The sequence below is a fragment of the Staurois parvus genome, unplaced genomic scaffold (assembly GCF_062004578.1).
Source record: "Staurois parvus isolate SC_StPar_1 unplaced genomic scaffold, SC_StPar_1.0 ptg000154l, whole genome shotgun sequence".
NCBI classification, from domain to species: domain Eukaryota; kingdom Metazoa; phylum Chordata; class Amphibia; order Anura; family Ranidae; genus Staurois; species Staurois parvus.
In genome coordinates this window covers 25,808,766-25,836,411 of record NW_028317950.1, presented here as the reverse complement: position 1 = coordinate 25,836,411, position 27,646 = coordinate 25,808,766, and the positions used below count along the sequence as shown (strand labels likewise).

At 40.4% G+C, this 27,646-nt stretch overlaps 1 protein-coding gene across 5 annotated transcripts in view; it reads left to right on the top strand.

The window, feature by feature from the left end:
- The window catches only part of CACNA1B (calcium voltage-gated channel subunit alpha1 B), a 378,141-nt gene that overhangs the window by 327,159 nt on the left and 23,336 nt on the right, over positions 1–27,646 (top strand). For 3 of the 5 annotated variants that reach the window (XM_089675295.1, XM_089675297.1, XM_089675299.1), the window contains exons 38-44: positions 84–180; positions 7,991–8,099; positions 16,298–16,405; positions 21,003–21,115; positions 26,047–26,174; positions 26,585–26,723; positions 27,045–27,158. In XM_089675295.1, coding sequence (XP_089531421.1) covers positions 84–180; positions 7,991–8,099; positions 16,298–16,405; positions 21,003–21,115; positions 26,047–26,174; positions 26,585–26,723; positions 27,045–27,158 — 808 coding nt within the window. Of the gene's footprint in view, positions 1–83; positions 181–1,314; positions 1,412–7,990; positions 8,100–16,297; positions 16,406–21,002; positions 21,116–26,046; positions 26,175–26,584; positions 26,724–27,044; positions 27,159–27,646 lie in introns of all 5 variants that reach the window. The other 2 variants (XM_089675298.1, XM_089675296.1) reach the window with 1 other exon arrangement.

Below are 27,646 nucleotides of genomic sequence, written 5' to 3'. Positions count from 1 at the left end.
ATGTGTGTTTTTTTTCTCTGCCAGACAGGAAAAGGTGACAGTTTAATGTTTGATCTTGATACACTGTGCTATTCTCTTTCTAGTTGTCGAATTCACTATAAGGATATGTACAATTTATTACGTGTAATTGCCCCTCCACTGGGGCTGGGAAAGCGCTGCCCGTCGCGGGTAGCCTACAAGGTTTGCAATTCTGAAAGCCAGTTTGCATCCAAAAGGGAGCTTGGGGTGTCTAAAAAAAGATTTTCAGGGTGGCCTGCGCCAGCATGCCAACGCAAGGCCAGCAGTACTGCCCGCTGCCAACTTATCATGCTTTAACCCTGCCAAGAGGGGTTTCAGGTGGCCTCACTTGGAGGGGGCCATGAGCTGGGTCTAGGGTATCCATCTATAATATTTGTTACATTTTAGATTTATACATTAATGTTCTCCATGGTGAGGCTACCTGGACCCTCCTAACAAGCATGATGATAAGAAATTTCACCCAACCACTTCAATGCTGCAGGGGAATGTGATGCACCAGACATTGAAGGGTTGAAATTGGCACCCAATTTGTGTTATAAAAAACAAGGGGCATTGTTATGTCACCTTGAAATTGTGTGCCACACTCTCTGCTCAACACCGCCCACTGAATGTCAGTCTTTCAGTGAAATGGTTTGAACAGAAGGAAAACAAAGCCCCTTCCCTTCACCCATCTAACTAACCTCCGCCAAACCCTTAACAGTACAAAAAAACATACCTGTGCTTGAGTGTCAGGGGTGTACAGTTTCATGCTAATCAGATATGTTTTTTTTTTGTCTGTTTCCCTCCCATGTTGAACCCCATCCCTGGCTGCCATCTTCCCTTTCTTTTTGTCTGCGCTTTGCTTTCCATCCTGGTCTCATGGTTGTCTTGCAATTTTTTTAATTTTTGATAATTTTTCTCTTCTCACTTTTTCTTTCTCTCTTTTCTACTTCCATTCCTTTAATTTCTGCTATTATCACTTTTTTGTTTTCTTTGACTTGGGTCTCACTGGTTTCATCATGCCTCATTGGGTCCATCTCATGTGTCTTCTATTAAATCATGGCCTGAACACTTTTTTCTGTTGCCTAATCTTTCTGCATTATCACTTCTCTCCTATGTGCCAATCAATGGTCTTTTCTATGCTTGTCCATTATTTATGTTGCCCATATCTCTGGGTACTCTTCCTGTCTCCATGCCATCCTTGATGTTACTTGACATTTCGTCTCTTGTTGGATCCATGCGTGGTGTGCATCCTCCATCCTTGTACATCTGTCCTTTGCTACTGCACCTGTGTCGCCTCCTCTCCCATCGATGCAGTGGGCGCATTGGCTACACTGATATGTACGAGATGCTACGACATATGCCCCCTCCCCTTGGCCTGGGGAAGAAATGCCCTGCACGTGTGGCATATAAGGTAGAAGAGATGTCACCCTTCTCCTCTTCTGTGCCAGTGATTCGCTGGTCTGTGTACTTGTGGCCGTGCTGTGTATCTATCCTTGTACTCTGTACATCCCCTTCCTATTTCTCTATCCGGTGGTCTGTGTACAGCTGCTGGCTATGCTAGCTAACCAGGACCCTCTACACAGCTGTTCAATCTCACAGGGCATCTGAGTTTGGATGCAAAATTTAGTTATAAACCCAGCTCTTGAGAAAAGTTTTTACCCTTTTCACAATACTATTACCTGTCTTACCACCATTATCCTAGGTTCTTCTGTATATTCTGATAGTCCTCTAAAATGGCACATGACTTGCATGCTGTCATTTGCATACCCTATTGCATGAATTTTGGATGCATGTCTTCTGTACATGATGGAGTTGCTTGCCTAATAGACCTTACTTTGACTGTCGTCAGCCTCAGATTACTAAAGAGGTACAAGTGTATTTTTTTTTAAAATTTGCCAGTAAGCCCCTAACAGATTCCAAGACAGATCAAGGTGACCTTTAATTTGATCACTTTTTGTAACAGCTAAAATGAAAAATTCCACTTCTAGCCAACCCCAAAAAAAGTTACCCATACCTAGGAAGGTAGTTCTCATTTTAGCACAGCACCATATCCAATGGTGATCCAACAACGAAGAGGGGCCTTCTCAGCCTCTCAGGGACAGCCCTCATTCTTAAATTTAAATAGTATACCAATTTACATTTAGCCATATTAAACAGTATTGCCTATGCAAACTGCCATGCAGTGTATTCTAAATCCATTTCTATATATAAAACAAAAATGATGTGCCTCCACAGTGTTACATTAGACTACTTTTGCAGGATGCACAGAGTGATGTATGAGTTATATATGGCCCACCAGCTTTTTCTCCTTTGCAGAATGGGGAGTAACCATGCAGTTGTTTGGCATATGTGTGATAGATGTTTTGTCATGGCTTGTAAATGGCTTTTTTCTGGTGGGTTGTAAATTGGTAAAGGGAGGTTCTTGAGTCATTTAAAAGAACTCCTTAGTCACCTGAGGCTGACAGTCTTATTATCAATACATTTTCCTTGACTTTTCCCCATGGCCTTGATCTTTGGTTACCCAGTTTCCTGAACACCCTTTATATTACAGAGAACTCATTAAGGAGATTCTTCAGTTAGAGTCAGAATGCACTTGTCTTCTAAGCTTGGTTGTCTCCTAAAAGACATCTCTTGATAAGTCATTATGACATACCTGACAATGCTATTTGTGTCTGTGCTGCTTCATTGTATTAAAAGGAGCTTATGCAATTACACTCCTGAGACATTTCACAAGTGTTTTAAGAGGCAGCTTAGTTAAAACGTAGGACAGATGGTGATCCCATCACTTTGCAGACAATGTGAACAAATTATTTCTGAAATCTAAAGACTGGGGAAGAGTCAAATTTGGAGCCAGTGGTTGCTGTACTGGCATTCCTCTTTCTTCTGATATTCTTACAAATGGATTCTGTAACATATGTTTACTGTGCAAGGTATGCGTCCAGTCTGTGACACTCAGCTACTCGAGTCTTAACGTAAATTTTTTTTTTAATCCACTAAAGTAACTTATATTCCTCAAAATTAATTGTAGATCTTCTGATTGGAGAAATTGCATATATTTAAAGAAGAACTCTGGGATAGATAAAAAAAAAAACATTAGTACACTCACCTACACAAAACATTAAACAGTTAATACATTTGTGAAATTCCTTACCGTTGAAGAGAAATATCTAATGAATTTTCAGGAAGTCTTCAATGTATTTCAAAAGATAACCGCATCTGGTCTTCCAAGGAGGAGGTGTAACAGCAGGGATTACATCATATCCTCTCCCTCTACAGTAAAAGGAAACTAAAGTCCCCATCAACCCCTGGGAATTGCATTGAATGTGGGCGGGTACACTAGGCCTGTACATGCTGAAAGTATACTCGCCCACTTCAATATAAATCATGCCCCCTCATTCATCAGCTAAAATGCTCAGCACCACACAGAAAGACGGGTGGCAATCTTATATGGGTAAAGCATGCATGTGCAAAATGTTTAATTAATTATATTTAGGCTTTAATTAAATATTGAATTCCTCCTCTAGGTTTTCTGTTACTGGCTATGGCTGCTATCCTCACATGCAATCTCTCCCATTCCATCCACATCAGGAGATAAACTAATTGATCAGATCTGTTCTAATGTAATGTGTCATGCCTTTCTTTAAAAAAGCACTCCTGATTGTTACAAAAATCCCCAAAAACTAATTGATCAGAGACTGTAGCAATACTACAGGAGATGACTTAAAACATATCCCATAGGGTCACAGATTAGAACACATTTAAAGTACAGCAATGAAGGTGTTGAACCTCTGACAATGTTTTTATGGCTGTTCCTGTGCCAGGGCCAGGAATTGAGGGGAAGTCTCCCTCCAATGGGGTCACAGCAACAGGAAGTCTTGCTTCAGTGGGGTCACAGAAACAGGCAGTCACCCTCCAGTGGAGTCACAGAAACAGGAAGTCTCCCTCCAGTTGGGTCACAAAAAAACAGGCAGTCTCCCTTCAGTGGGGTCACAAGGACAGGAAGTGTTGGGATGACTCCTTCCATTTGTGTCACAGAAACACAAAGCAAGGGGAAGACTTCCCCCAGGGGTATCATATGAAACAGAAAGTCTCCCTCCAGTGGACAAAATGTCTCCCTCCAGTGGGGTGAGAGAAACAAGAAGTCTCGCTCCAGTGGGGGTCACAGAAACAGGAAGTCTTTCTTCAGTGGGGTCACAGAAACAGGAAGTCTCCCTCCAGGGGGTCCCAGACATAGGAAGTCTCGCTCCTGTGGCATCACAGAAATTGAAAGTCTCCCTACAGTAAGGTCACAGGGTCAGGAAGTGAGGGGAAGTCTCCCTCCAGTGGGGGGGGTCACAGACACAGGACATATCCCTCCAATGGGGTCACAGAAACAGGACGTATCCCTCCAATGGGGTCACAAACACAGAAAGCCTCCCTCCAGTGGGGTCACAGGGTCTGGACGTGAGGGGATGTCTCTTTCTGGTGTTCTAAGTTCCAGCAGTTGAGATAACTAAACATTGTTTAGCATGGGTTGGCATGTATGATGCCACAGTAAAAAATTACAGGGCCAGCTTGACTTAGTTCTACAGTAGCTGGAGAGGCAGCGGTTCTACGCTACATCACCTATACATTTTAAAACCGTTGTTCTCAACATTTTACCCCACAGGAACCTCTAAAATAATTTTCAGGTCTCAGGGTAACCCTTACTACAGGGGTGTCAAACTGGCGGCCCTCCAGCTGTTGCGAAACTACAAGTCCTATCATGCCTCTGTCTTTGGGAGTCATGCTTGTAACTGTTAATCTTGCAATGCCTCATCGGACTTGTAGTTTGGCAACAGCTGGAGGGCCGTCAGTTTGACACCTGTGCCTTACTAAAAATCAATTAATTGTAAGTCAGTGAGAAAAATGTCCACCTTATGGCAGTGGTCAGTAATAACAATGTCCCCCTAATGTTGATAGCCAATAAAAGGAATGCCTCCCTTATGTCGGTGACCAGTAAAAAGGTAGTATACTTATGTCGGTAGTATGTGGGAAGAATGCCCCTCTTACATCAGTGGTCAGTAGGAGGAATGTCCCCTTATGTCAGAGGTCAGTGGGAAAAATGTTCTTGTTCACCACCACTGCACCCTCCCTGCACACATATCCCACTACCACTGACCACTTGTTTTGCTACCACTACATTATCAAAATACATATTCCACCCCCGTTCCCCCTCTGCACGCACGTCCCACCCCCGTTCCCCCTCTGCACGCACGTCCCACCCCCGTTCCCCCTCTGCACGCACGTCCCACCCCCGTTCCCCCTCTGCACGCACGTCCCACCCCCGTTCCCCCTCTGCACGCACGTTCCACCCCCGTACCTCCTCTGCACGCACGTTCCACCCCCGTACCTCCTCTGCACGCACGTTCCAGCCCCGTACCTCCTCTGCACGCACGTTCCACCCCCGTACCTCCTCTGCACACACGTTCCACCCCCGTACCTCCTCTGCACGCACGTTCCACCCCCGTACCTCCTCTGCACGCACGTTCCATCCCCGTACCTCCTCTGCACGCACGTTCCATCCCCGTACCCCTCTCTGCACACATATTCTATCGCCCTATTGCTGCCAGAGAGAGAGCTGAGCCTGTCGCTGACAGTTAACCATTCTATTGCCAGAAAGTTAAGTTAATCAGTGGGTAGCAGTAAAATGTAAAGGTGTCTGGCAACTTAGGGTTTAACTGTTAGCCACAGGCTCAGCTCCCTCCACAGCAGCTATGGGACCACGTCTGTGTAGCAGCTCAGCTCCCTCCCCTGTTCTCCTCTGCTTATACAGAGTGGCCGTAAAAAAGAGCCCTTCTCTCTCCCTGTGTGTCCCAGGGATCAGCACAGGTAATGACTGATATCAGTGTCTTCTGAAACCCCAGTGAAATGATTTACCCCAGCCTGCCTATGTTGTTGTCGTCAGGCATGTATAGAGTTGAATGTTGTCAGCTCCAGGATGGCTGACAGCTGTTACTATTGGATGGGAGAAGGGGCACACTGCCTCTATGGGCAATTCAGACTGGAGACCCAGACTGGTCTGCCCACTACAGCCAGCAGGAAATACATTACTGATCACTGACATGAGACCTACAGGAGGGATGTGCGAAGACCGGAGGCTGGGGGGAATGCAAGGCATAGCAGCCACAGGTCTTACAAACAGGAAGACACAGGGAATTAACCCCATGATTTAAAAAATGCACATTCTGTTTCTCAGAAACTACAGAGTCAACCAGAAGACGGACTAATATTATTATACAGGACTTATATAGCACCAACAGTTTGCGCAGCACTTTACAAAATGAAAGTAGACATTACAGTTAGAGCTTACAACTTAAGAGGAAGGGTTGAGTGATACAAAAGTTATTCGCTCTGGAAGCTGAACTGATGGAGGAAGTAAAAAGCAGTTTACTAGTTAGAAGCAGGATAGGCTGCTTTAAAGAGAAGGGTTTTCAGGGATCGTCTAAAGGTGGGTAGATTAGGAGATAGTCGGACAGATTGGGGTAGAGAGTTCCACAGGATGGGAGAAGCTTGGGAGAAGTCATGGACACGAGCATGGGAGGAGGTGACATGGGAACTAGAGAGCAGGAGGTCTTGGGAGGATTGAAGAGAGCGGCTTGGTTGATATTTTTAGACCAGGTTGGTGATGTAGCTGGGGGCAGAGTTGTGGATGGCTTTGTAAGTTGTTGTTAGTATTTTGAACTGTATTCGTTGGGCGAGTGGAAGCCAGTGGAGGGATTGGCAGAGAGGGGTAGCAGACACTAAATGGTTGGTAAGGTGGATGAGCCTGGCAGCAGCATTCATGATGGACTGGAGTCAGGATAGCCTATGTAAAGGTAAGCCAATGAGGAGGGAGTTGCAGTAGTCGACGTGAGAGGTAACCAGGGAGTGAATTAGAAGCTTTGTGATATCTTTGGTTAAAAAGGGGCATATTCTGGAGATGTTGGAGGTTGAGGCGGCATGATTTGGACGGGGATTGGATGTGGGCCTGAAAGGATGGTTCAGAATCCAGGGTCACCCCTAGCACCATGGCATGCGGGGATGGGGTGATAGTTGTGCTAATGACCTTCACCGAGAAATCAGGGGAAGAGACACGTGGGGGAGGAAATATTATGAGCTCAGTTTTGGATAGATTGAGTTTTAGGAAGTGGTGTGACATCCAGTCTGATATGTCTGTTAGTAAATCAGTGATATGTGAGGAAACTGATGGGGTGAGCTGAGGAGTAGAGAGATAGATTTGTGTGTCATCAGCATAGAAATGGTATTGGAAACCATGGGAAGCCAGCAGCTGACCCAGGGACTACATATTCTAGAAAGGTAGAAAAGAAGCAATAAAACCATGTAAAGAAGTTTTGGCCTGGACTTCTGCTTTAAAGGGAATTTATAGTTCAACATTTCACCAGGAGAGAAGCGTACACATTTTGCTTGTTTTTTTTCCATATTGCTTTCAAGGAATCATTATAGGTCTGATCTACAGGGTTAGGACCAGCAAAGGGCAATGACTTGGCTGAGCAGGAAACACAGCAGCCACAGTGTATGTAGTGAGAACATACAGATGCCACTCAAGGTGCATATGTAGTAGAATCAGGTTTTCAAAGGATTACATACACAAAATTAAATAAAACTATTTACATTAATTTACTGATTAATAATAAATATACACCTTAAACATGAACAATTACACTATATAGTTTTCCTTTAAAGGGGAAACACATTATTAGAATGTCACTTTGAGACACAGTACCACCTAAAAAGTACTCATAGTGTGTTCCTTTGTAGATAAATATTTACTATTTATTCCATAAAGTTTGAATGTTTTCCCTCTCAGCATGGGAATATCATTGTTCTGTTCAATAATTAATTGAAGGGAAATAAAGTATTGGTGTAATGCGACTGGTTGAGATGTAGCAGACTGGCCCTCCTTGAACAGTGGTTGTGTAATAAACTGATGATGGCCTTGGCTACCATGACTGTTTGGCTTTTTCTGCAGCGTCTGGTAAAGATGAACATGCCAATCTCTGACACTGACCTTACCGTCCACTTCACATCCACACTGATGGCATTAATTCGGACAGCACTGGACATTAAATTAGCTTCAGGTGGGTTGCTTTAGGCATTTTCTGCCAATGTTAATACTTCTTTCAATTTAATGTTTGTATTTGACAGGTATTTTCTGCACAATCTGTTGCTAACACAGTGCAATTTCCTCTTGCTGGTTTTAAAGCCACTTAGACCTCAAGGTAAAGAAGAACTCTGAGAATGCTATAGGATTCATGAACTTAGGAGCCTATAGAACATACTTCTGTCTGAGAAGGACATCTAGGCTTAGTGCTTGTAGACTTTAAAGCCCAAGTTGCAACCAAAACATTAATAAAGAGTAACTCCACTATTGTTAAGAGAAAAATATAATCCCCTTTGTGTGATGTACATTACATTGCAATGTACATTGCAGGGGTTTTAACAAAAAAACATTTTTAAATGAAATCCTACCTACTGCTCTGATTTAGCCTCTTCCCCTCCAGCCCATGTTGATAAACGGCCGGAAGGGAGCGCTGCGATGAGGGAGGATGTTTCTAAACATCCCCCCGCATCCATTGCCTGTGCACACTCCCTGGAACACAGATCCTGTATGGGACCTCTGTGTGAGGTCCCGATTCATGTGATCACTGATTAGCCAATCAGTGATCACATGAACAGTAGTAAGCAAGATGTCACTTTCTGACATTTCTTACTGTGACAGAACGCGGTGTCCAACCCCAGCCCTTCTCACACACGCTGTCACTTGCGTAACAATGCTACTCTCAGCTGCACCCTGCACAAAGATTTTGCAGCTTGCGGGACTACAATCTGTGTGCCAGCAGCCTGAGAGCGATTGTACTGGGTCAGGTTAATTACGCAATTAACCATTTACACTGCCACCACCACTTTTTTACAGAGAAGGAGGAAACTCACAAATCTTCGCAGTAACACTATGATATTAGTATAAGCGTCTGTAATACACACTGTCACCACAGAAAGATATATTCAGAGGATTATTACCTACAGTAGCACTCTTCTAGAGACAGGGATTCTTTAGTTTGCATTAAAAGCTTTAGAGACAGTTTCAACACTTTTCAAAAAATAGGATTTATTACTAAAAAGGTCAAAATGGTGCAATTAAAATATTTACAGAAAAAGATGTAACAAAGATATAAAAAGAACAATAAAACAACAGAGAAATAAAAGAAAGGAGTTCAGAAGGATGAATACTTGCAAAAGTCCTTGGTTTGAGCAGAGTACAATTGTCCGAACAAAAAGATTGCCTTGGCTCTCAAGTCTCTTAGATGGTTCCTGATTGATGTTAAATGAGAGCTGTCTTTTCTCCAGCCCGTCAGTCTTTTTCTATCATATCAAAGGGGTGTCTCCTGAGAACAAAAATGACCAATCATCCAGTTTGGGGATGGGTGTTAGGCGGTAACCAAGGTCATGACCAAATCCCTTACAATTTCATACTAAGGTCAATAACCTTCAATAGGTACAGGTAGCATCCTAGCAACTGGCAGATTAATATTTAGAATTATATTCCAAATGCAAAGATACCAAACATAGCATACTCTTGTCACTCAGGTTAAAAGATAGTGCTTCTTCTCTCTTGTAGGTACTAATATAGTGATGTAAGGTCTTGTGTGACTCATATTAAAATGATCTATCCAAATATATACTTCATACTAATGTGCCCAGTTCCTGCTGAAGTTTATGAATTGTATGAAAAAATGACTCATGTGGAATGTACTTTTTATGGCACGCTCTAGCCCTAATGGCCTAACAGGTCATGACTGACTGAGTTATTGTTTTACGATCAGGCAGAGGAAAGTGGTTTTCAAGCAGACCCCCTGGAACCAGACTAATTAGCGGTTTACAGCCCTAAAGCTTATCTATATTTGTTTTATTTAGGATAAGAGATCCTCTTGACCTCCATTCAACTTATATATATGAATTCCATTGAAAAGGGAGGAGGGAGGACAGGAGAGAACATGGCTGAGACCTAACAAGATGGCTGTCATGTACAGCTTCCATGCCTCTATTGTGCACAATCATCACACTTATTACTTGTGAAATCAGAGGTCACATGGTACAAGGCTATTCACAACAGCCTTGTTCCATGTGACAAGCTGTGACCAATCACAGCTCGCACAGTATTTCTCAATGGCTGCAGGAATGCAGCCGAGAGAAGGAGAAATTATTGCTTTTACAGCCTTTATGGGTGTAAAAGCAATTAGTGTAAAAAAAGAAAAAAAAATCTTCATCACTATGGTGACACTGTACTGCTAGAGTGACAGTATGTTAAAAAAAAAAACCCCAAAACACCATTAATATAAAAAAAAAAGTAAAAAAAAATTTTGAAAAATTATAATTTTTGGTTATAAACTGAATTTGGGTTATTTTATTGTTTACTCAAAAGATAGATGAATAAATTTTGGCCAAGATTTATGAGGAAAGATTATTTATTTGCAAACTTTTATAAGAAAAACAAACACTTTTTTCAAAATGTTTGGACTTTCATTTATATAGCAAAAAAAAATAAAAATCCCAGTGGTAAATAAATACCACCAAAATAAAGTTTTGTCTGTCTCAAAAAAATGCTAAAATATTCATATGTGTACAGGGTTGCATGACCGCGCAATTGTCATTCAAAGTGTGATAACGCTGAAAGCTGAAAATTGGCCTGGAAGGGGGTAAAAGTGTCCGGACATGAAGTGGTTAAAAGCTGTTTGTTGTGTGCAGAGTGAATCTGAATAGGAGCGACTTTTTCATTTTTAATCAGCTGATGCACTTGCAGTCTTCTAATGAGGAAAATTGCAATGTCTGCATCACTTTAGAAGTGATTAAAGTGGAAGTAAACTCCCACTGGGCACATGTACCTACAGGTGAGCTTATAATAAAGCTTATCTGTAGGTACAAAGAATATCTCCTAAACATGCACCGTTTAGGTGCTATTCAGTGTCCCTGCACCCGATGATGTCATAATGTGCTAGTATTCATCGCAGAGCGAGTGACATTTTGCAGGGGACACTTTTTCCGGTTTACTACCACTTTAACCCTATGGGAGTATCTAAAAAAAACTTTTTTTTTTGCAGGGGATGCCTAAAATCTGACTTGTATCTTTCTGCAGACCTGTGGAATAATCAATGAGCCATTTACACAGCAGGAAATTATATTTCTGGGGGTCTTCCGTAAACCATTGGTTTATGGAACGCCTTCATGTTGTCACATTTCATTGAATTTTACTGAAAATTACAGGGCAGCAGAATGAAAAGAAAAGGCAATTTCAATTACAATATGGCTAGTGTAGCAATTGTATGTGATATACTGTTTTTTTTATTTGCTATATTTTTCCCCTGAAAGTGGAGTTGCTCTTTAAATATTTTGGATATACAGTAGCTAGAAAATGTTGGAAACTCTGTCAAATAATTATTGTGTCCCCATTTCGGAGACTTTCCCTCATGTCCTAAGTGAACAATATCAGACAAAAGTGAGAGAAAATATGCACTTTAATATGTGGCAAAGGGTTCAACTCTTCATTACTCATTTATTTAAACAAAAAAAAAAATATGATGGTTCCTCATATTGATCTGGTAGTAGTTTGTATGCTCATCCATTCTAAATACACCTGTCGTGAGAGAAATATAGGGGGTACCACTGCTGGACTCCTTTCAAAAGTGCTAGAGAAATTGAACACTACATTTTATGTTGTACAAATCCTCCAAGGACTGGCTGCACTCTGGTAGGTGTAGCCTCAGAGACCTGCTATTAGATTCAAAACTGAGATCCTGGTCCATGTTTGGGAGGCACCTTCCCCGCCTCAGTGATTAGTTAAGTTCAAAGACAACCAATGCGTTTCGGGGGTCAAAGGAACTAGTCCTTCATCAGGGCTACAATAAAACATAATGTAAAAAGAAATGTGACCGATAACATCATGAGCCTAACAATTGTAAAACATCATGGATATGCAAATGCATGCATCCAAAAATGCTTGCATATTCACAAACGTATGCAATGAAATAAAAATGAAGAGATGAGGGAATATCAGATTATGTGATAAGGTGCAATGAATTCATTTTCAAAATTATTGCTATCGATTCTACATGGCAAGTAAATGCCATTGCACAATTAAATTTATAATTGAAACAATACACATGGAAAAAACATGGGGAAAAAAAAATTCAATATAATAAATAATACATAATCTTATATTACATATATTATTAAAGTGTTACTAAACCCACAACAGTAAAATCAGTCTGTATATGCAGTAAGGCATGCTTGTTATACTCACTGTGGAACCTAAGGGTTAATCCTCTGCGTTGTGTAAAATGGCCGTTTGATCCTGTCTTCTCTGTCCCTCCTCTTGTTCGAATGTCTGTGCAGATAAGACAGATTGAATCCGTAGCCCTTCTGCATATGCTCAGTTTGCTATGTTTTACTAGAGAGATTTTTTTTTTTTCTTGGGAGAGAGCACAGAGCCAATCAGCACTGTCCAGACAGAGGTCAGGGGTTTTGCATCATCCTAGAGCAGAAAGAAAACTCCTTCTACAAGCTTTAACCAGTGCTCTGCTGAAGTCAGAAGACTGCTCTTACTGCTGATGAGAAAAGGCATTTAACAGTTTATATTTACTACAATAATTGCACTTCCATGTTCTTTGAACTGTGGGAGTCCAGATAGAGTGAATGCTGGCTCCTGGGCTTAGGAACACTTTAATCTTATAAATAAAAAAACAGAGACAATGAAGGTATTGTTATAAGTGCTGACAAAGGAGGTGGCATGGTGATTCAGGACAGGATAGACTATATTAATTAGGCAAAAAGAATTTCAGATAAGATCTTCTAAACAACACTGGAAGCAGACCCAACAGAAGATTTCATTGGTTTTATTGAGGATGCCTTCCTAGAAGTGAGGAATATCTGTTTTTTCCATCATCAAAAAATTCTTCTAATTCTTCCCTTCATCACAAAAAATTAGAAGAAATTTTTGATGATAAAAAAAACAGATATTCCTCACTTTTACCATCTGCCAAAGATCCACAAATCTCTGTTCCAATCACTGGGCCGGCCAATAATTTCAGGTATTTATTCTCTCACAATATATTGATCATTTGCAACGTTTTGTCAGAAATCTTCCATCGTATGTAAAAGACATCTCTGACCTTTTGAATCATATAATTCCCATCCCATGGACTAGCATTTACCATTGGCTCACGTTAGACGTGTCTTCCCTTTATTCTAATACACCCGGTAAACATTTAGAAACTTCTACCTAGACGCAGATCCGCTCATGCCAAAGAAACAAGTTAATTTTTTTTTATTACAAGCAGAATACAGAATTTATCCTGTCAATTATTCTTCATTATTGGATATTTTCTATCTCCAGACCATGTGAACTCCGTTTGCTCCCAGTTTTGCAAGTTTATATATGCTGTAGGTCATTTTGAAGAGATATCTCTTCCTTTATGAATCCTTTTCTCCACAATATTATACTGTACAAGAGATATATTGATGATTTAATCTTCATCTGGGAAAGTGAGCCCTCAATCGCCCTTTTTGTCCAATATCTAAATGACAACACTTTTGGACTTTAATTTATTAGCCACACTCATCTTACATCTATGCAATATCTGGATGTAATTCTGATCAATCAAGATGGAAGAATCACCACTTAAAATTCAAATAACTGTTGCTGTCAACACTCTTAAAAAAGGTTTAACAGTTGCCATTACAAACCTTGGCCAAGGAACATACCTTTTAGCCAATTTAAGAGGTCTCAGAAGAAATTGTACTTCAGACTCTATGAACCAAGTCAAAACTTTTAAAGGGCGTTTCCTTCAAAGGCATCATCCAAAAGATCTAATAGATGAGGCTTTAAAAAGGGCTGGTGCTTTGACATAAGATAATTGTCTCCAAAAAACCCAGGGGAATGTGGATAATAAATATACCCAAGCTCCCAGTTTCAATACTAGATACAAAAAAGATAAGAAAATGATAAGAAACATCCTTTACAAACACTGGCATATATTGATCTCAGATCCCTTGTTGAAGAAGGATCTCTCATCTAACCCAAGATTGAGCTTCCGCAGAGCATCAACTTCGAAAAATACACAAGGGCCCTGTAGATTAAAATACCTAGGGGGTCATTAGCTTTTTGCCCCAGTATCGTCCATATCTGGCTGTTTAAATGTCTTCGATATCTTAGCTGTCAAGCTTTGGGACCCATGACCCATATTTTCAACAAAAATACACATTCAAATCATTAGTGGGTACAAACGCCATGTAACTTACAAAATTCCCTGCTAAATCTAAAAGATAAAACTGAATTACGTTAATAAATATATTTATTTATATATTCATCTGTGTGTGAATGAGGTCTCCGGGTTCATTCACATGGGTGCTGTGGCCTATATAGCGTGAATAAGTGTTTTTTTTTATATATGTCGCTGGAGCGGTGTGTAGGCAGCTTATGTCATGCTATGGGGAAACAGCAGTTGTACGAACACAACCGCAGGTCCTAATTTGACAGGTGTGTTTGTATAACCGTTCAGTTCCCATGGAGTAACACGCGGCCCCAGCCACACAAACTGCTCATTCACACTGTGTGGGTCAGAGAACCCATATGAAGAAGCCTTTAATTATGTTTTTGTTTATTTTTATTATTTAACATTTTTCTCTTTATTATATTTTTACATTTTTTAAACAGCCCTGTTAAAGAGCTTTGGTGGAATATCAGGAGTCTAAACAGACCCCTGATTTCTCACTTTTGAGACAGAGAAAGTGATTGAGGTCACAGTCCTCAGTCTATCTCTGCAGCCTCAGATGTAGAATGAAGGAACAGGAAGAGCTCTGCACAGTCTTCCTGTTCATTCACAAACTAAATCAGAAAACACAGTTTATTATGCTTCAGTTATGAATGAACACAGTGAGTGATTGGTACCGATCACTGCGTTCATTCAGAAAAGAAAGGGGCCAGTAAATGACATTTACCAGCCCCTTCCTCTGCTCTCTTAATCCTGACACTGACCCCTTGCAGCAGCCAGTGGTAGGGAGAGGATGGGAAACAAGCAGCACTGCAAGGGGAGTACCTGGAGATGAGGCATGGCATTTACTGAAATTATTCTCCTGTAGTTCCCCCCTGCAGCAACTGAAAGCCGGAAGTAGAGAGAGTAGGAAATGCCGTCTTTCAGCTGCTGCAGAGGGACACTAAATCATTGTTTAAAAAAGACTAAGGGTTCATGTACACTGCAGCTGATAAACTCACGTTCAGGAGCTTTTCTCCTTTTTTTTTAGCAGCCTCTGAATTCTCCCTAATGTTTTCCTATGTGTCCATGTACACTATATCGTTACAGGCGTTTACAGGCAGTTGAGTTTACAGTCTTTTTTTGAACGTACCAAACTTGCGTTCAGGAGTAGATTTTATCAGCGTTTCAAAACGCCAAACGCGTGTAAACGTGTTTAGAAGCGTTTTTTTAATTGTTCCATATCCAGATGCTGTCCAGAGCCTTTTTTCAGTTTTACGTGAAGGAAAAATGGTAGAACGTGCCGCATTATACTCATGATGGGATCCATAGTGAATACAACCAGAAAAGACAGGTAATCTCAACACATACTGCTCTCTCTGCTTCTGCTCTCTCTATTTCTCTCAAAATGTCTGAAATAGTTAATTTTTTACTGTTTTTCAGTGCATTCTGGGCATTTTGGAAGGTCTCCTGAGGTTATCTTTAAAAAATGCTTCTAAATGCAAACACACATAAACGCGGTATGCAAACGCGGTTAAACAGAAGTTTTGTAACCCACGGTTTCCAGCAGTCAGTTTCCATCGTTCAGAAGTGTTTTTCAAACATCCCGTGTACATGGAGCCTAAGGCTACATTCACACCAAGAAAGAATTAAAGACCTTCTCTTACTGAACAACAGATATTACTGAATGTCCGGAAATGTAAATTTCACTGGGAAAAGTCCAATAGTTTTGCTTTACCAATCGGGTGAATGTTGCCCAAAGAATTTTGGGTGAATTTGCCATCATATCTTTTATAAATACACTCCTAATTACACAAAAGTCTGTACATGTCAATTCAGTATCACACATATAGACAAAAGCTGGCACCAATTCAACAAATCCCTAGATGAAATGTGAAAGTGAAAAGTGGAAATTAAATTTTTTTTTTTTTACATATTGACTGTGCCATATGTTTCCTAATCCTTTTTTCTTACAGATATGTAGGTTATATGTAAGAGCATCAGTGACAGAACAGACTAAATTGTCTTTACAGGTGGAATAAAGCAGCATGAATGTGATGCAGAGTTACGGAAAGAGATCTCCTCAGTGTGGCCCAACCTGTCTCAGAAAACATTAGATTTACTTGTCCCCCCTCATAAACGTAAGAAGCTACTTTTATTTTCCACCCCAAACATTTTATTGATTTTCTGTTATTCTTAAAGTACTGTAGACTTAATGAGCTTTTCTTTTTCACAGTCATAAGGATGGTAAAGTATGTGTAAACCCTAACAAAGAAACGTCTCTTCTCTTTGTTGCTTTTTTTTGTCTATTAAATATACCTTTTAAAGCGTTTTGTTATATCTGTTCAGTAAGAAAAAAAGTATCTGCTGATCCTGCTAGAAATCCAGTGCTCTCTGCCACTATTGCACTAAACCTTCAAGCAATTTAATCAGTCCTGTCCACCTCTGTGGACTACAGAACACTACCTCATATTATGAAGAGAGGAAAGAGTTCTGCAGTTAAAAGCAGGAGTGAGCAGGCTAGGGTGACAACATATCTTCCATATAATATATATATATATATTTATTATATATAATATAATGAGTGTTGTCACCCTAGCACAGGGAACAACTAGCAGAAATCACCAAGGAAACAAAGCAAAACATTAAAAAAAAAAAAAAAAGAAAAAAGAAAATGCAGCCACCATATCAAAGGACCAGTAAATATGTAATACAATATATAAAACACATGTTCTTTGGTCTGGATAAACTTCACATACCTTTTTGTCCTGTAGTTTTTCTAGTTCTAAACCTATCCTGTGCCTGTTATGGGATTAGGAAAATGGTAATGGTTTCATGGTCTCTATCAAGGGGTTTGAAACATTGCCATTCAGGCACAGTCAGTCGAACAAAAGCCCTCCCTGACCTTTGATCCACCCCTTTAAGAGATACCATGAGACTGATCCTGGGAGGTTTCAGACCTAAAGGGAATGTATAGGTCTTTTTGGCAAACACAGATTTGGAGTAATTAATGCAGTGTTTACTTTCAAGTAACTTATTTCCCCATTCACAGGGGAACTTTGTAAATAAGAGACTTTGGGGTTAAGCTATCACCCACAGGAGGATTTGGACACCAGAAAATGAAAAAATAGTGGCCAGCACATTATTATTATTATTCAGGATTTATATAGTGCCAACAGTTTGCTCAGCGCTTTACAATATAAAAGGGAGACAATACAGCAACAATACAGTTCAATACAAGAGGGATAGGAGGGCCCTGCTCCTTGGAGCTTACAGTATAACTTCTTCTCCCAGTATGCCTCAGTTTTTTGCTAGTGTCCTAGAATAAGGGACACCCTTTCTCTGCTTTGCTGAGAAAAGTCTTATCTTTTTGCTAGCTAATTTTTCGTAGCTAGCGCTTTCCAGACCTAGGAGTACAATTAGCTGGCTGTGGATCACTTTCTGGGTCCAGAGCCATAGCATAGCCACAAGTGTTAACCTATGTTTTAAGACTCATTTTGTGATTAGGACTTGTGGATGAGTAATGGGAAACTACCTTGTTACAAAGGCTGCTGGGCACCATTTAAAGTCTCTGCTGTTTGCCGGTTTACCACGAAAGGGGTTAATGCTGAGCGAATGAGTACTGATGTCATCCACTACCTACCTAAAATCGCAGGCTATCCCCTCTTCAGTCTATCATGAATGCTGCTGCCAGACTTATCCACCTTACTAACCGTTCTGTATCTGCCACCCCTCTCTGCCAATCCCTCCACTGGCTTCCCATTGGCCAACGGATAAAATTCAAAACATTAACAATAACGTATAAAGCCATTTATAACTCTGCCCCAAATTACATCACCGAACTTTTCTCTAAATATCACCCAAACCGTACTCTCTGCTCCTCGCAAGACCTCCTACTCCCATGCTCGTCTCCAGGACTTCTCCAGTGCTTCCCCCCATCCTCTGGAACTCTGTACCCCAATTTATCAGACTAATCGCCTACTCTGCTCACTTTTAGGAGATCTCTGAAAACCTCTCTTCAGGGTAGCCTATCCTACCCTCAGCTAATAATGGAATCTTCTACTCTTCCAACCAGTCCATCCCCCACAGTTACTACCTTTTGTACCACTAGCCCCTCCCTCCTAGATTGTAAGCTCCAAGGAGCAGGGCCCTCCTATCCCTCTTGTATTGAACTGTATTGTTGCTGTATTGTCTCCCGTTATATTGTAAAGCGCTGAGCAAACTGTTGGCGCTATATAAATCCTGTATTATAATAATAATCCACTAGGTGGAGTATTGCATGCACATGCTCAAAGCTCCTTCTCCCATCATTCACTATTGAGGAAGCACCTTTCTGCTACTGCTACTGACTGCAGGTGACACAGGGATTTACCCTTAATTTGTCTCTTCTACCCACCTACAGTGACCTGGCCACATCTAGTCAGCTGAACCTTTCATGCTACCAGCAGCTGTTTCTGAACTTTTAAAGCTTGGCCTTGTACCCTAAACTATGTTACCCCTGCCTTATGGTGCAGCATGTCAGATCCCAGACACATGGAGACCGGTTCCTTCTGCCCCTGTTACCAGAGACCTGTTACCCCAGCTCACAATCCATTAACAGTTCCAGTGCTCTCTGCACTGCACCCTTTTAAAGGACGTGACACTGAGACTAGAATTTTGCCCTCTGGTTAAGTCTGTGCCATCCTCAGAGTCGTTCTTAACTCCGCTGGCCATGGACCCCTCCTTTTACTGCTGATACATACAACCTCAATTCTGAAAAAGTTGAGACGATATGTAAAATCTACATAAAAACAGAATGCAATGATTTGCAATTCTCATAAACCCATATTTTATTCACAATAGAAAACATAACAAATGTTTAAAATGAGAAAATGTGGCACTTTAAGAAAAAAACAAGGAAACTTTGACATTGATGGCAGCAACATGTGTCACAAAAGTGGCTTTGAGCCTGCAACAGTCTCCTAGACTGAGAAAATGAAGCAGATTCTGCTCCTAAATAACAAAAAGGAGTGCAAGCCCTTAAAGTGTAACTAAAGGCAAACCTTTTTTTGTTTGTTTTAGTTTTGGGCACAGTGGAGATGGATTAGAACACCTACTATATCAGGTTTTTATTGCTGTCTGTGCCCCTGTTAGAGAGCGTCAACCTTTCTATTTGTCCTGTTTACTATTATTGAAAGTGAAATTAAAGAAAATTAAATATTTTGGGCTGTCCGCTGTAGAAGATTTTCCTTCTTTTACTTTCCTTAGGACACTAGTTCTGGTGACCTCCCCGAAGGGATTCCCGTAATTTACAGAGATTTCTTCCCGCTTCCAGTGTTGGCTATGGGACTGAAAGTGAAGGAAAATATCTCCAATGGGACAAAGATGGAAAATAAAACTGACAGGGGTTATAACCCTCTCTTACTCCATGCAAAATAAAAATAAAAAGTTTTGCCTATTGTTCTACTTTAATTGAGAGCATTCTGCTCACTGACAGATACTCCACAGACCAGTTCGGCTGGATCTGCATACTCTGATCCTCCTCCCCTTCTTGCTCAGCTGAGTGCCGGAGGTGTTACCCCCGGTTCACATATATGCGGCTGTGCGGGCCGCATTTTGCGTGGGCACAAGAGCCCATTCATTTGAATGGACTCCCGTGCCCTGGGACACGCAGGGAAGAAGTACCTGCACATCTTTGGAAAACGCAGCCCGCACGGGAACCTCAGTGTGGTTGTGATTTCCAGTGCAGGTGGCGTGCCATTAGAACTAATGGCACCTGCCCGTGGGTCCGCATTCTTCTGTGTGGATGGTGCGGCTGCATGGATTTTTGTGCGGATCCGCAGCGGCACCACCTGCACATATGTGAACCTAGCTTTAGGGTTGATAACTCTGCAAGCTTGGCTTATACAGTGTAATCACTATACACAGAGAGGAATGTGAGCAGTCTGCTGACAGTTCACATGCCACACACCAGGTCTGACCTGAAATGGATATGTGGCGGTTTTCCGTACTGAAAACTGCCATAATACTTTGTTTTCTTTTTTGTTATAATCAATATTTATTGAAGTTTTATACCAAACAGTAATTCAAAACACACAAAAAGCGTAAGAAAGGATCAACATTGCCAAATCAGTCTCGGCAAAAGATGGTACAGCATTAAGTACGGTTTGATACAGAAGATAAAGTTTGCAGTACAGCAAAATGTATCTAAAGACCAGATAAAGTATATTAAAATGATACCTAAGACAAGGTCCAGCTAGCGAACAAGGACATATGAGGTAAGGCGTATCATAAAAAGTCCAGGTATCATCAACCCATACATGACGTGCTGTACAGAGCCATATATATTAAGGGAGGAGAAAACAAAAAAAAAAAAAAGTAGATAAATATAGGAACAAAAATTACAAAAAAAAAAAAAACTATGAGCATAATGGGGGTACACTTATTTACAAGCCATCTGAGACAACAATCCGTGAAAAAAGTTTATAGGTACAGGAGTAAGAAGCACCACAAATCATGCGGTTTCCAAAATATTATAACTATGATTGTATGCAATCATACTTATAATAATAATATTATAATATTATATATTATAATATAATAGGGGAAAAGAATATAAAATCCTTTAAATAAATAAGAAAGGACAGGCAAAAACATACAGACAGAAAATTCAAAGATGGATATACTTATCCTGTCATACTGTAAAACCAGAGGACATTGGTGTGACATTAGATTTACTTTGGTATTTTATTATCACAGCGGATGAAATGACTGTTGGGAAAGTTTACGCAGCTCTTATGATCTTTGACTTCTACAAGCAGAACAAAAACAACCGGGACCAATCTCACCAGCCAGCTGGAGTCTTATCACAGGTACAAAAAAAATGAAATGAAAATATATGTGATATAAAAATATCCAGTCTAAAATGTGTGATTTGCAGCTGTAATTAGTTCTGTAAAATGTTAGGTAGCTTGCTTACGAGCAGTTAGTTGACATTGCAACTAGAGGGCAGTAGAACACTGAGGGTTTTGCTGTGTGGTAGGGTGTCTAGTATATGTGATATACTGTACATATAGTTTTAACAGTTTACAACTAAATGTAGTATAACAAAGTTTTTAGTATCCCTATGGGCCAGTGTTTCTCAGCTGCCTTTTTCAAGTACACCTGACATGTCATGTATTCAGAATTTTATTAAAGCAGAACTTCAGCCAAACAGCTAAAGCAATGATCCTTTTCTCCTGCCAAAACACCACATTGGTGATTTACACATCCCTGCTGCAGTATGTAACCAAAAACTGTCACTACTATTCACAATCTGTAATTTCTTCTGTCACTTCTCCCTCCTGTCTGTTCACTGCACAAAGAATAACCACTTGCCCCCCTGAAGATTTACCCCCCCCTTCCTGACCAGGCCATTTCTTGCTATATGGCACTATGTTACTTTAATTGACAATTGTGTGGTCATGCAATGCTGTACATAAATAAAATGTATGTAATTTTTTTCCCCACAAATAGAGCTTTCTTTTGGTGGTATTTGAACACCTCTGGGTATTTTATTTTTCGTGCTATAAACAACCGGCAATTTAAAAAAAAAAAAAAAAAAGTATTTTTTACTTTTTTCAATAAAACATATCCAATAATTTAGGCCAATATGTATTCTGCTATATATTTGTGGTAAACAAAATCCCAATAAGTGTATATTGATTGGTTTGTGCAAAAGTTATTGCGCCTACAATCTATGGTATATGTACTGGGATCTTTTTTTTTTTTTTTTTATACCAGTAATGGCGGTGGTCAGCGGCTTATAGCCAGACTGCGATATTGCGGCAATATGTCACTGACACTTTGTGGGAACCAGTGACACTAATACAGTGATCAGTGCTAAAAATATACACTATCACTGTGTTAGTGACACTAGCTGAGAAGGGATTAAATATTTAGGGCGATTAAAGGGTTAACTTTGTGCCTAACCAGTGTTTTTGTGTACACAGTGTGGTGGTTTTACTAGGCCATCTGCTGCATTTCATTCCCTGCTTTGCAGCAGATCGCCGCTGATAGGCAGAGCTGTGCCCTGTCACTCTCCTCACGGATCATCAGGTGTCGGCTGTCATCTATTGGCCAGCACCCTTTGATCGGCTTCTGCTATGACTAATCACAGCAGAAGCGGTGTGCCCCCTACACCAGGAAGTGCAAAATTATATATATATTTTTATATATATATATATATATATATATATATATATATATATATATATATATATATATACATATACATATACATATACACACACATACACACACGTGATTTTGCACAGAACATCCACCCTGTATCAGTATATCTGCTAAGGGGGGTTGACAAATGAATAAGCATAATTAATTGTTGAGGTCCTTCCTGTTCTCTGAACTAAACAATCCATTCCAACCCTGGTGCTTGAAATATGTTAGAAAGACTGCACTATGTAATGTCACAGAGCCTATTTGCCTAAAGTGGGAGTAAACTCCCTTGGTTGATTTTTACCTATAGGTAAGCCTATAATACGGTTTACCTATATAGGTACAGTAAATATCTCCTAAACATGCACCATTTATGAGATATTTATTGTAGAAGCAGTCGGTGACATCACCAGCGCATGTGCTCTGAAGGAATGGCATACCAAGAAGATACAAGAGGGTTAGGAGGATACCCATGTTCCCGAGATGAAGAAGTGGGCCAATTGAAACCAAAAATTTGTCTCACGGAAACCATGGTAGTATCAGGAATGGAAATATTAAGGACCAAGGATTTATCTTCATTAATAGATAAGATATTTTTGAGAATCGTTTAGGTGTGGAAAATAGAACAAGCAAGGTTGTATGCGGTTGAGATAGGGTTAAGAGCAAATAATCAGCAAACTAGATCAATGCCCCAAATGTCCAGGTTAGATCCAATGAGGCATGTCAAGAGTTGCAAAGCTAACATGAACAGGATGGGAGAGAGACACGATACAAATATGATACAGATTGGAAAGAGAGGTAGCATACTGCAACCAAGGGTTGGCGGTATAGCGCTTTCAGCCAAGATAAAAACTGGGTTTGAAAACCTCACTTGCCCAGGACATAATACATGTAGTTTAAGGAGAGGGAATTGAATACTTTGTGTATATCTAGACCTGTCACCATCCCGAGGATTTGCCTTTGATGCACTGGGTTAATTAAAAGTGAATACTTTTGCAAGTATTATCATATGATTGTGTATACGAGACATAGCCCACGTAGTCGTCTTTGATTAGAGGGTTTAAGAATGTGTTAATTCTGATCACAAGGATTTTGACAAAAATTATTGTCCAGATTAAGTAACAAGATTGGGTGGTAGCTATGAGGGTCCAGCGAGTCTTTGCCTGGGTTCAGAAGCACGACGATATGAACTGATAGGAAGGAAGGGTGAAGGTCCAAGTATGTATGCAGATGGTTAACCAGGTCAGTCAAATGGGATGTGAGGAGGACTGAAAACTTTTTTTACTATGAGGCTAAGACAAATTCGGGGCCTGTTTTAAGAGATTTGATCGCCCCGAGGACTTCTGGAGTAGCGATTTCATCCTCATTATATCTGACATGGATTGGGATAGAGAAGGGATTTTTCTGATATTTTGGAATAGGGTTTGCACTAAATCTTTATGAAAAGGGTCTGAAGGTTTATATAAGGTCAATAGAGTCTACGTAAATGTGCCCATGATCGTGGATGAGTTAGCGGTGATTGAATTCTTTGGTAAGCATAATTTGATGAGTTTGATTTCTCAAATATGGGCATTAAGTAAGTTTGTTAACATGGGTCCTGGTTTATTGACACAGATGTTGAATTTCCTCCTTGACCATCACAACTGTTTTTCTGTCCTGTCATTAAGATGAAGGTGGAGCTCTATTCTCGTTGCATTCATTTGCTACCGCATTGATACAGTTTGGAATGCCTTAAATTTTGTCTATAATTGTGTTAAGTGGGGAAAAAAAAAGGAAATTTTATATCCCGTTTTTCTTGAATGCTGCAAATAGTCTTATGGGCTTCCCACAGAATTGTGGGAGATGAGGCAGTCAGTATTTTTATTGAAGCACTGTATGCAGAAAGGAAAGTATGGTTGGCCCCAACCGTATCTTTAAAATATAGCATAGAATCATTTAAGCACCACATGTAGGTCCACGAGGATGAGGACATGAATTTGTAATCGAGGGAGATTGCTGACTGGTCAGACCATGGCATCAATGGTATCTTGAGAGTGAAAACATCTGGGAGGAAAGATTTGGGTAAAAGAAATGATCAATATACGTGATGCTGTTGTGGGGTGTTGAATAGTATGTATAATCCCAAGTACTGGGATTCAGTTCTCTCCACTTGCCTACCAAATTGGATCCCATCAAAAGATTGTGGAATTGATGCATCTCGACCTACGATTCAGAATTGTAAGAAAAATCTGAAGTGGGAGAGGATCTATACAATTTTCTATCTAGGATCGTGTTACTGTCAACTATGAGTATTAAGGTACCTTTCCTATGCAAAGAGATAACTCGCAATAAATGAGAGAAAAGTTGATTTTGGTGGGTATTAGTAGTGTAAAAGTTTACAGTAATTCATTCCATGTCAAAGGTTGTCTGTTATAAGATCAAATAGTTGCGTTGGCTATTTCAAGGAAACATGTAAAAGGGGCGTTTTTGTGGAATGCTATCAATATGCTTCTCTTTTTTCACTAAAACTAGCCAAAAACATTTGGGGATAGTTCCTATACAGAAATTGTGGTTGGGAAGATACAGAAAATCTAGTTTCCCTAAGCCTACCATTTTGGCTTGTAGTGAAGTATAAAAAGTAAAAGCACACTTACGTTTCTAGGGGAGTTATAGCCCTGTACATTTTACAGTATAAATGGTAAATTTTGAGGAAGCCATTACAAAGGTTGAAGCAGAAGGTTTTGCATCAAAAGATCAAAGGCCCCTTTCGTACAGGATGCAAGAGGCTTAGGTATCTCAATGTCCACTGGGGAAGAAGGAAAAGAGAGAGTGGAGAAGAAGAAGAGTGAGAAAGGGAGGTGCAACAGATAGAACACAATCCTATGAAGAGAAGAATAGGAGGCATCTGCCTAAACAAATTATGGTGGTCCACATGAGCACTGCCATAGAGTGGGGGTCCCCTAAGCTGTCCTGGTGCATGGTTGGTGTTGCAGCTGCCTAAGGGGTGGGGAGGGGTAGCTGACAGCTGATTGGAGGAAAGGAAACCAGCCCCTCTGCACAGGCTTACAGGCTCATAGAAAAAATACATACACAGAGCTAAGGCTATAAGTCATCAGTTGTGTGCTGGAGGGAGGAAGGCCGTCTCCTGGGAGGCTGCTGTGTTGAGAAAAAAACTGTCAGAAGTGAATCAGGCAGATAGAAATCAGAGAGAAGCCACACTCTATACTTTGGATTCAGGCTAGTATACACTATAGTGGGATGTGCTTTGTTCATTTTTCATCTTTGAGATCTAAAACCACTTGAAGGTGGCTGCGTTTTTCCTTCTGAAAGCAGTGATATATAGCAGCTGACATCAAAGTGGAAGCTGAACACAGTGGTTTATGCAGAAGGGGCATATGGTATGTCTGTCTCTACAGATGTGTCTGTACAGAAATATTTTAGGATAATAGTGGGAAGTTGAGGAAGATTTCCTGAGACCTTTTGGTAAGCAAAATTTAAAACCTTGTCATTGTTGTTCCAGAAAGTACTGTGTTGTCAATTGCCCCTGTAAAGAAGACGCTAAATGTTTTAGAATGAGTTCTTATTTCTGCAACTGTATTGCATGTTACAGACTGGAACAGTGTCCCTTTTCCAGCCATTGAAAGCCACTCTGGAACAGAGCATTCCCAGCACGTTTAGCAACAGCAAGATGTTCCTTCGACAAAAGAGCTCGGCATCCTTGAACAACGGTGGCGTGGTGTGAGTACTTCAGTTTAAAGACTTGATACTGTCAGATCACAATTTTGTAGTCCCAAAGTGATTCTTCTCTGTTACCTGGAGTGTCCTAATCCCAGTGCTCAGGGCTCCTGAAAGCCGCAAGGCCTTTTCCATAAAACTTATGGAAAGAAAACTAGTTTAATTGTCTTTGAGACACTGTCCCAAAATAAGCACGTAGATCAGGAAAGTCAGATAGAAGTCAAAATTCCAAATCTGCATACTTGTTTTGAGATGGTGTCCAGCCAGCTGCTAAAAAGTAGCCCTGAAAGTAGCCATTCTGAAAAAAGATATACAGTATTAGCAAAATGGATAACATGAACTGATATTTCAAAAGCTACAGGTTCACAGTACAGATTGAACAGATTAGTAATGATTTGTTGACCTTTTTGCAGACCCAACCAGGAGAGTGGAATACGGGAGTCAAGCTCATGGGGGACACAGCCAGCCCCAGACCCTTTCTCTACGCCACGGAGCACAGCATTCCAGAGGGGCCACTCAGAGGAGATTCACACCCAGCAGGAGGTCAAGCAGGTATCCCTACATTTTCCATTCTTACCATCATTCTGCTTTTCTTTTTAAATTTGTTTTTTTTTAGAAGTGAAAAGTTAAAAATTTGTAATATGTATAATATGCAAAGTATTCTTCAAAACAAAAAGCACACATACAGTTCAGCACAAGAAGGAAGTTTTATAAACAAGTTTGGAATACAGAAATGACCAGCAACCGTTTCTGAAACCCAGTATTTAGAAAATGTTCAAGTACTGTACATATTGAATACCACTAGTAATGTTGTTCTCAAACGCTTGGATTTCTTAATTTAGGTATCTCATTTTAGAGTATTTTCTTTTACAGTCTGTGGAAATGAAAGAAATTGGGCAGAGTTTATCCAATGGTGGAGAGCACTCAACCGGACTGGAGACACAAGGGCGAGCTGTGTCCATGCCACGCCTAGCTGCAGAGGCTCATGTAAGTGCATAGCTGTTTATACAAGAAAACTTATTCCTGCGCCAAAACTTTCCAAATAACACTCTAAAAATGCTGCTGTGCCAATCGTGAAAACACAAACAATATAAATATAAATAAACAGCGCAAATTTAGATGATTAATCAATATAATAAATCATATAAAATAGGTGCATAAATTATTCGTGTTTGCCCTTAATCTTAAACAAAAACACCCAAAAGTCCATGTGCTGAAAACATAATTAAATTGTTGAAATAAAAGTGCAAACTTCTTTTCTTCAAAAAATACTTTCACCTTCCACCCGTGCACAAACCAACATCGAATACACTCACCAGAACTTGGTGAGTAAAAGACCTTTAAGGAATTTTTAGGGATCCTAAACCCTCTTTGGTGCCACGCTAGGGAAAATCTTCACCCTCCGAATAGACTCCACCATCCAACCAAAAGAAAAAAACTCACATAGCATAATATTGTCACACAATAGTAACCTT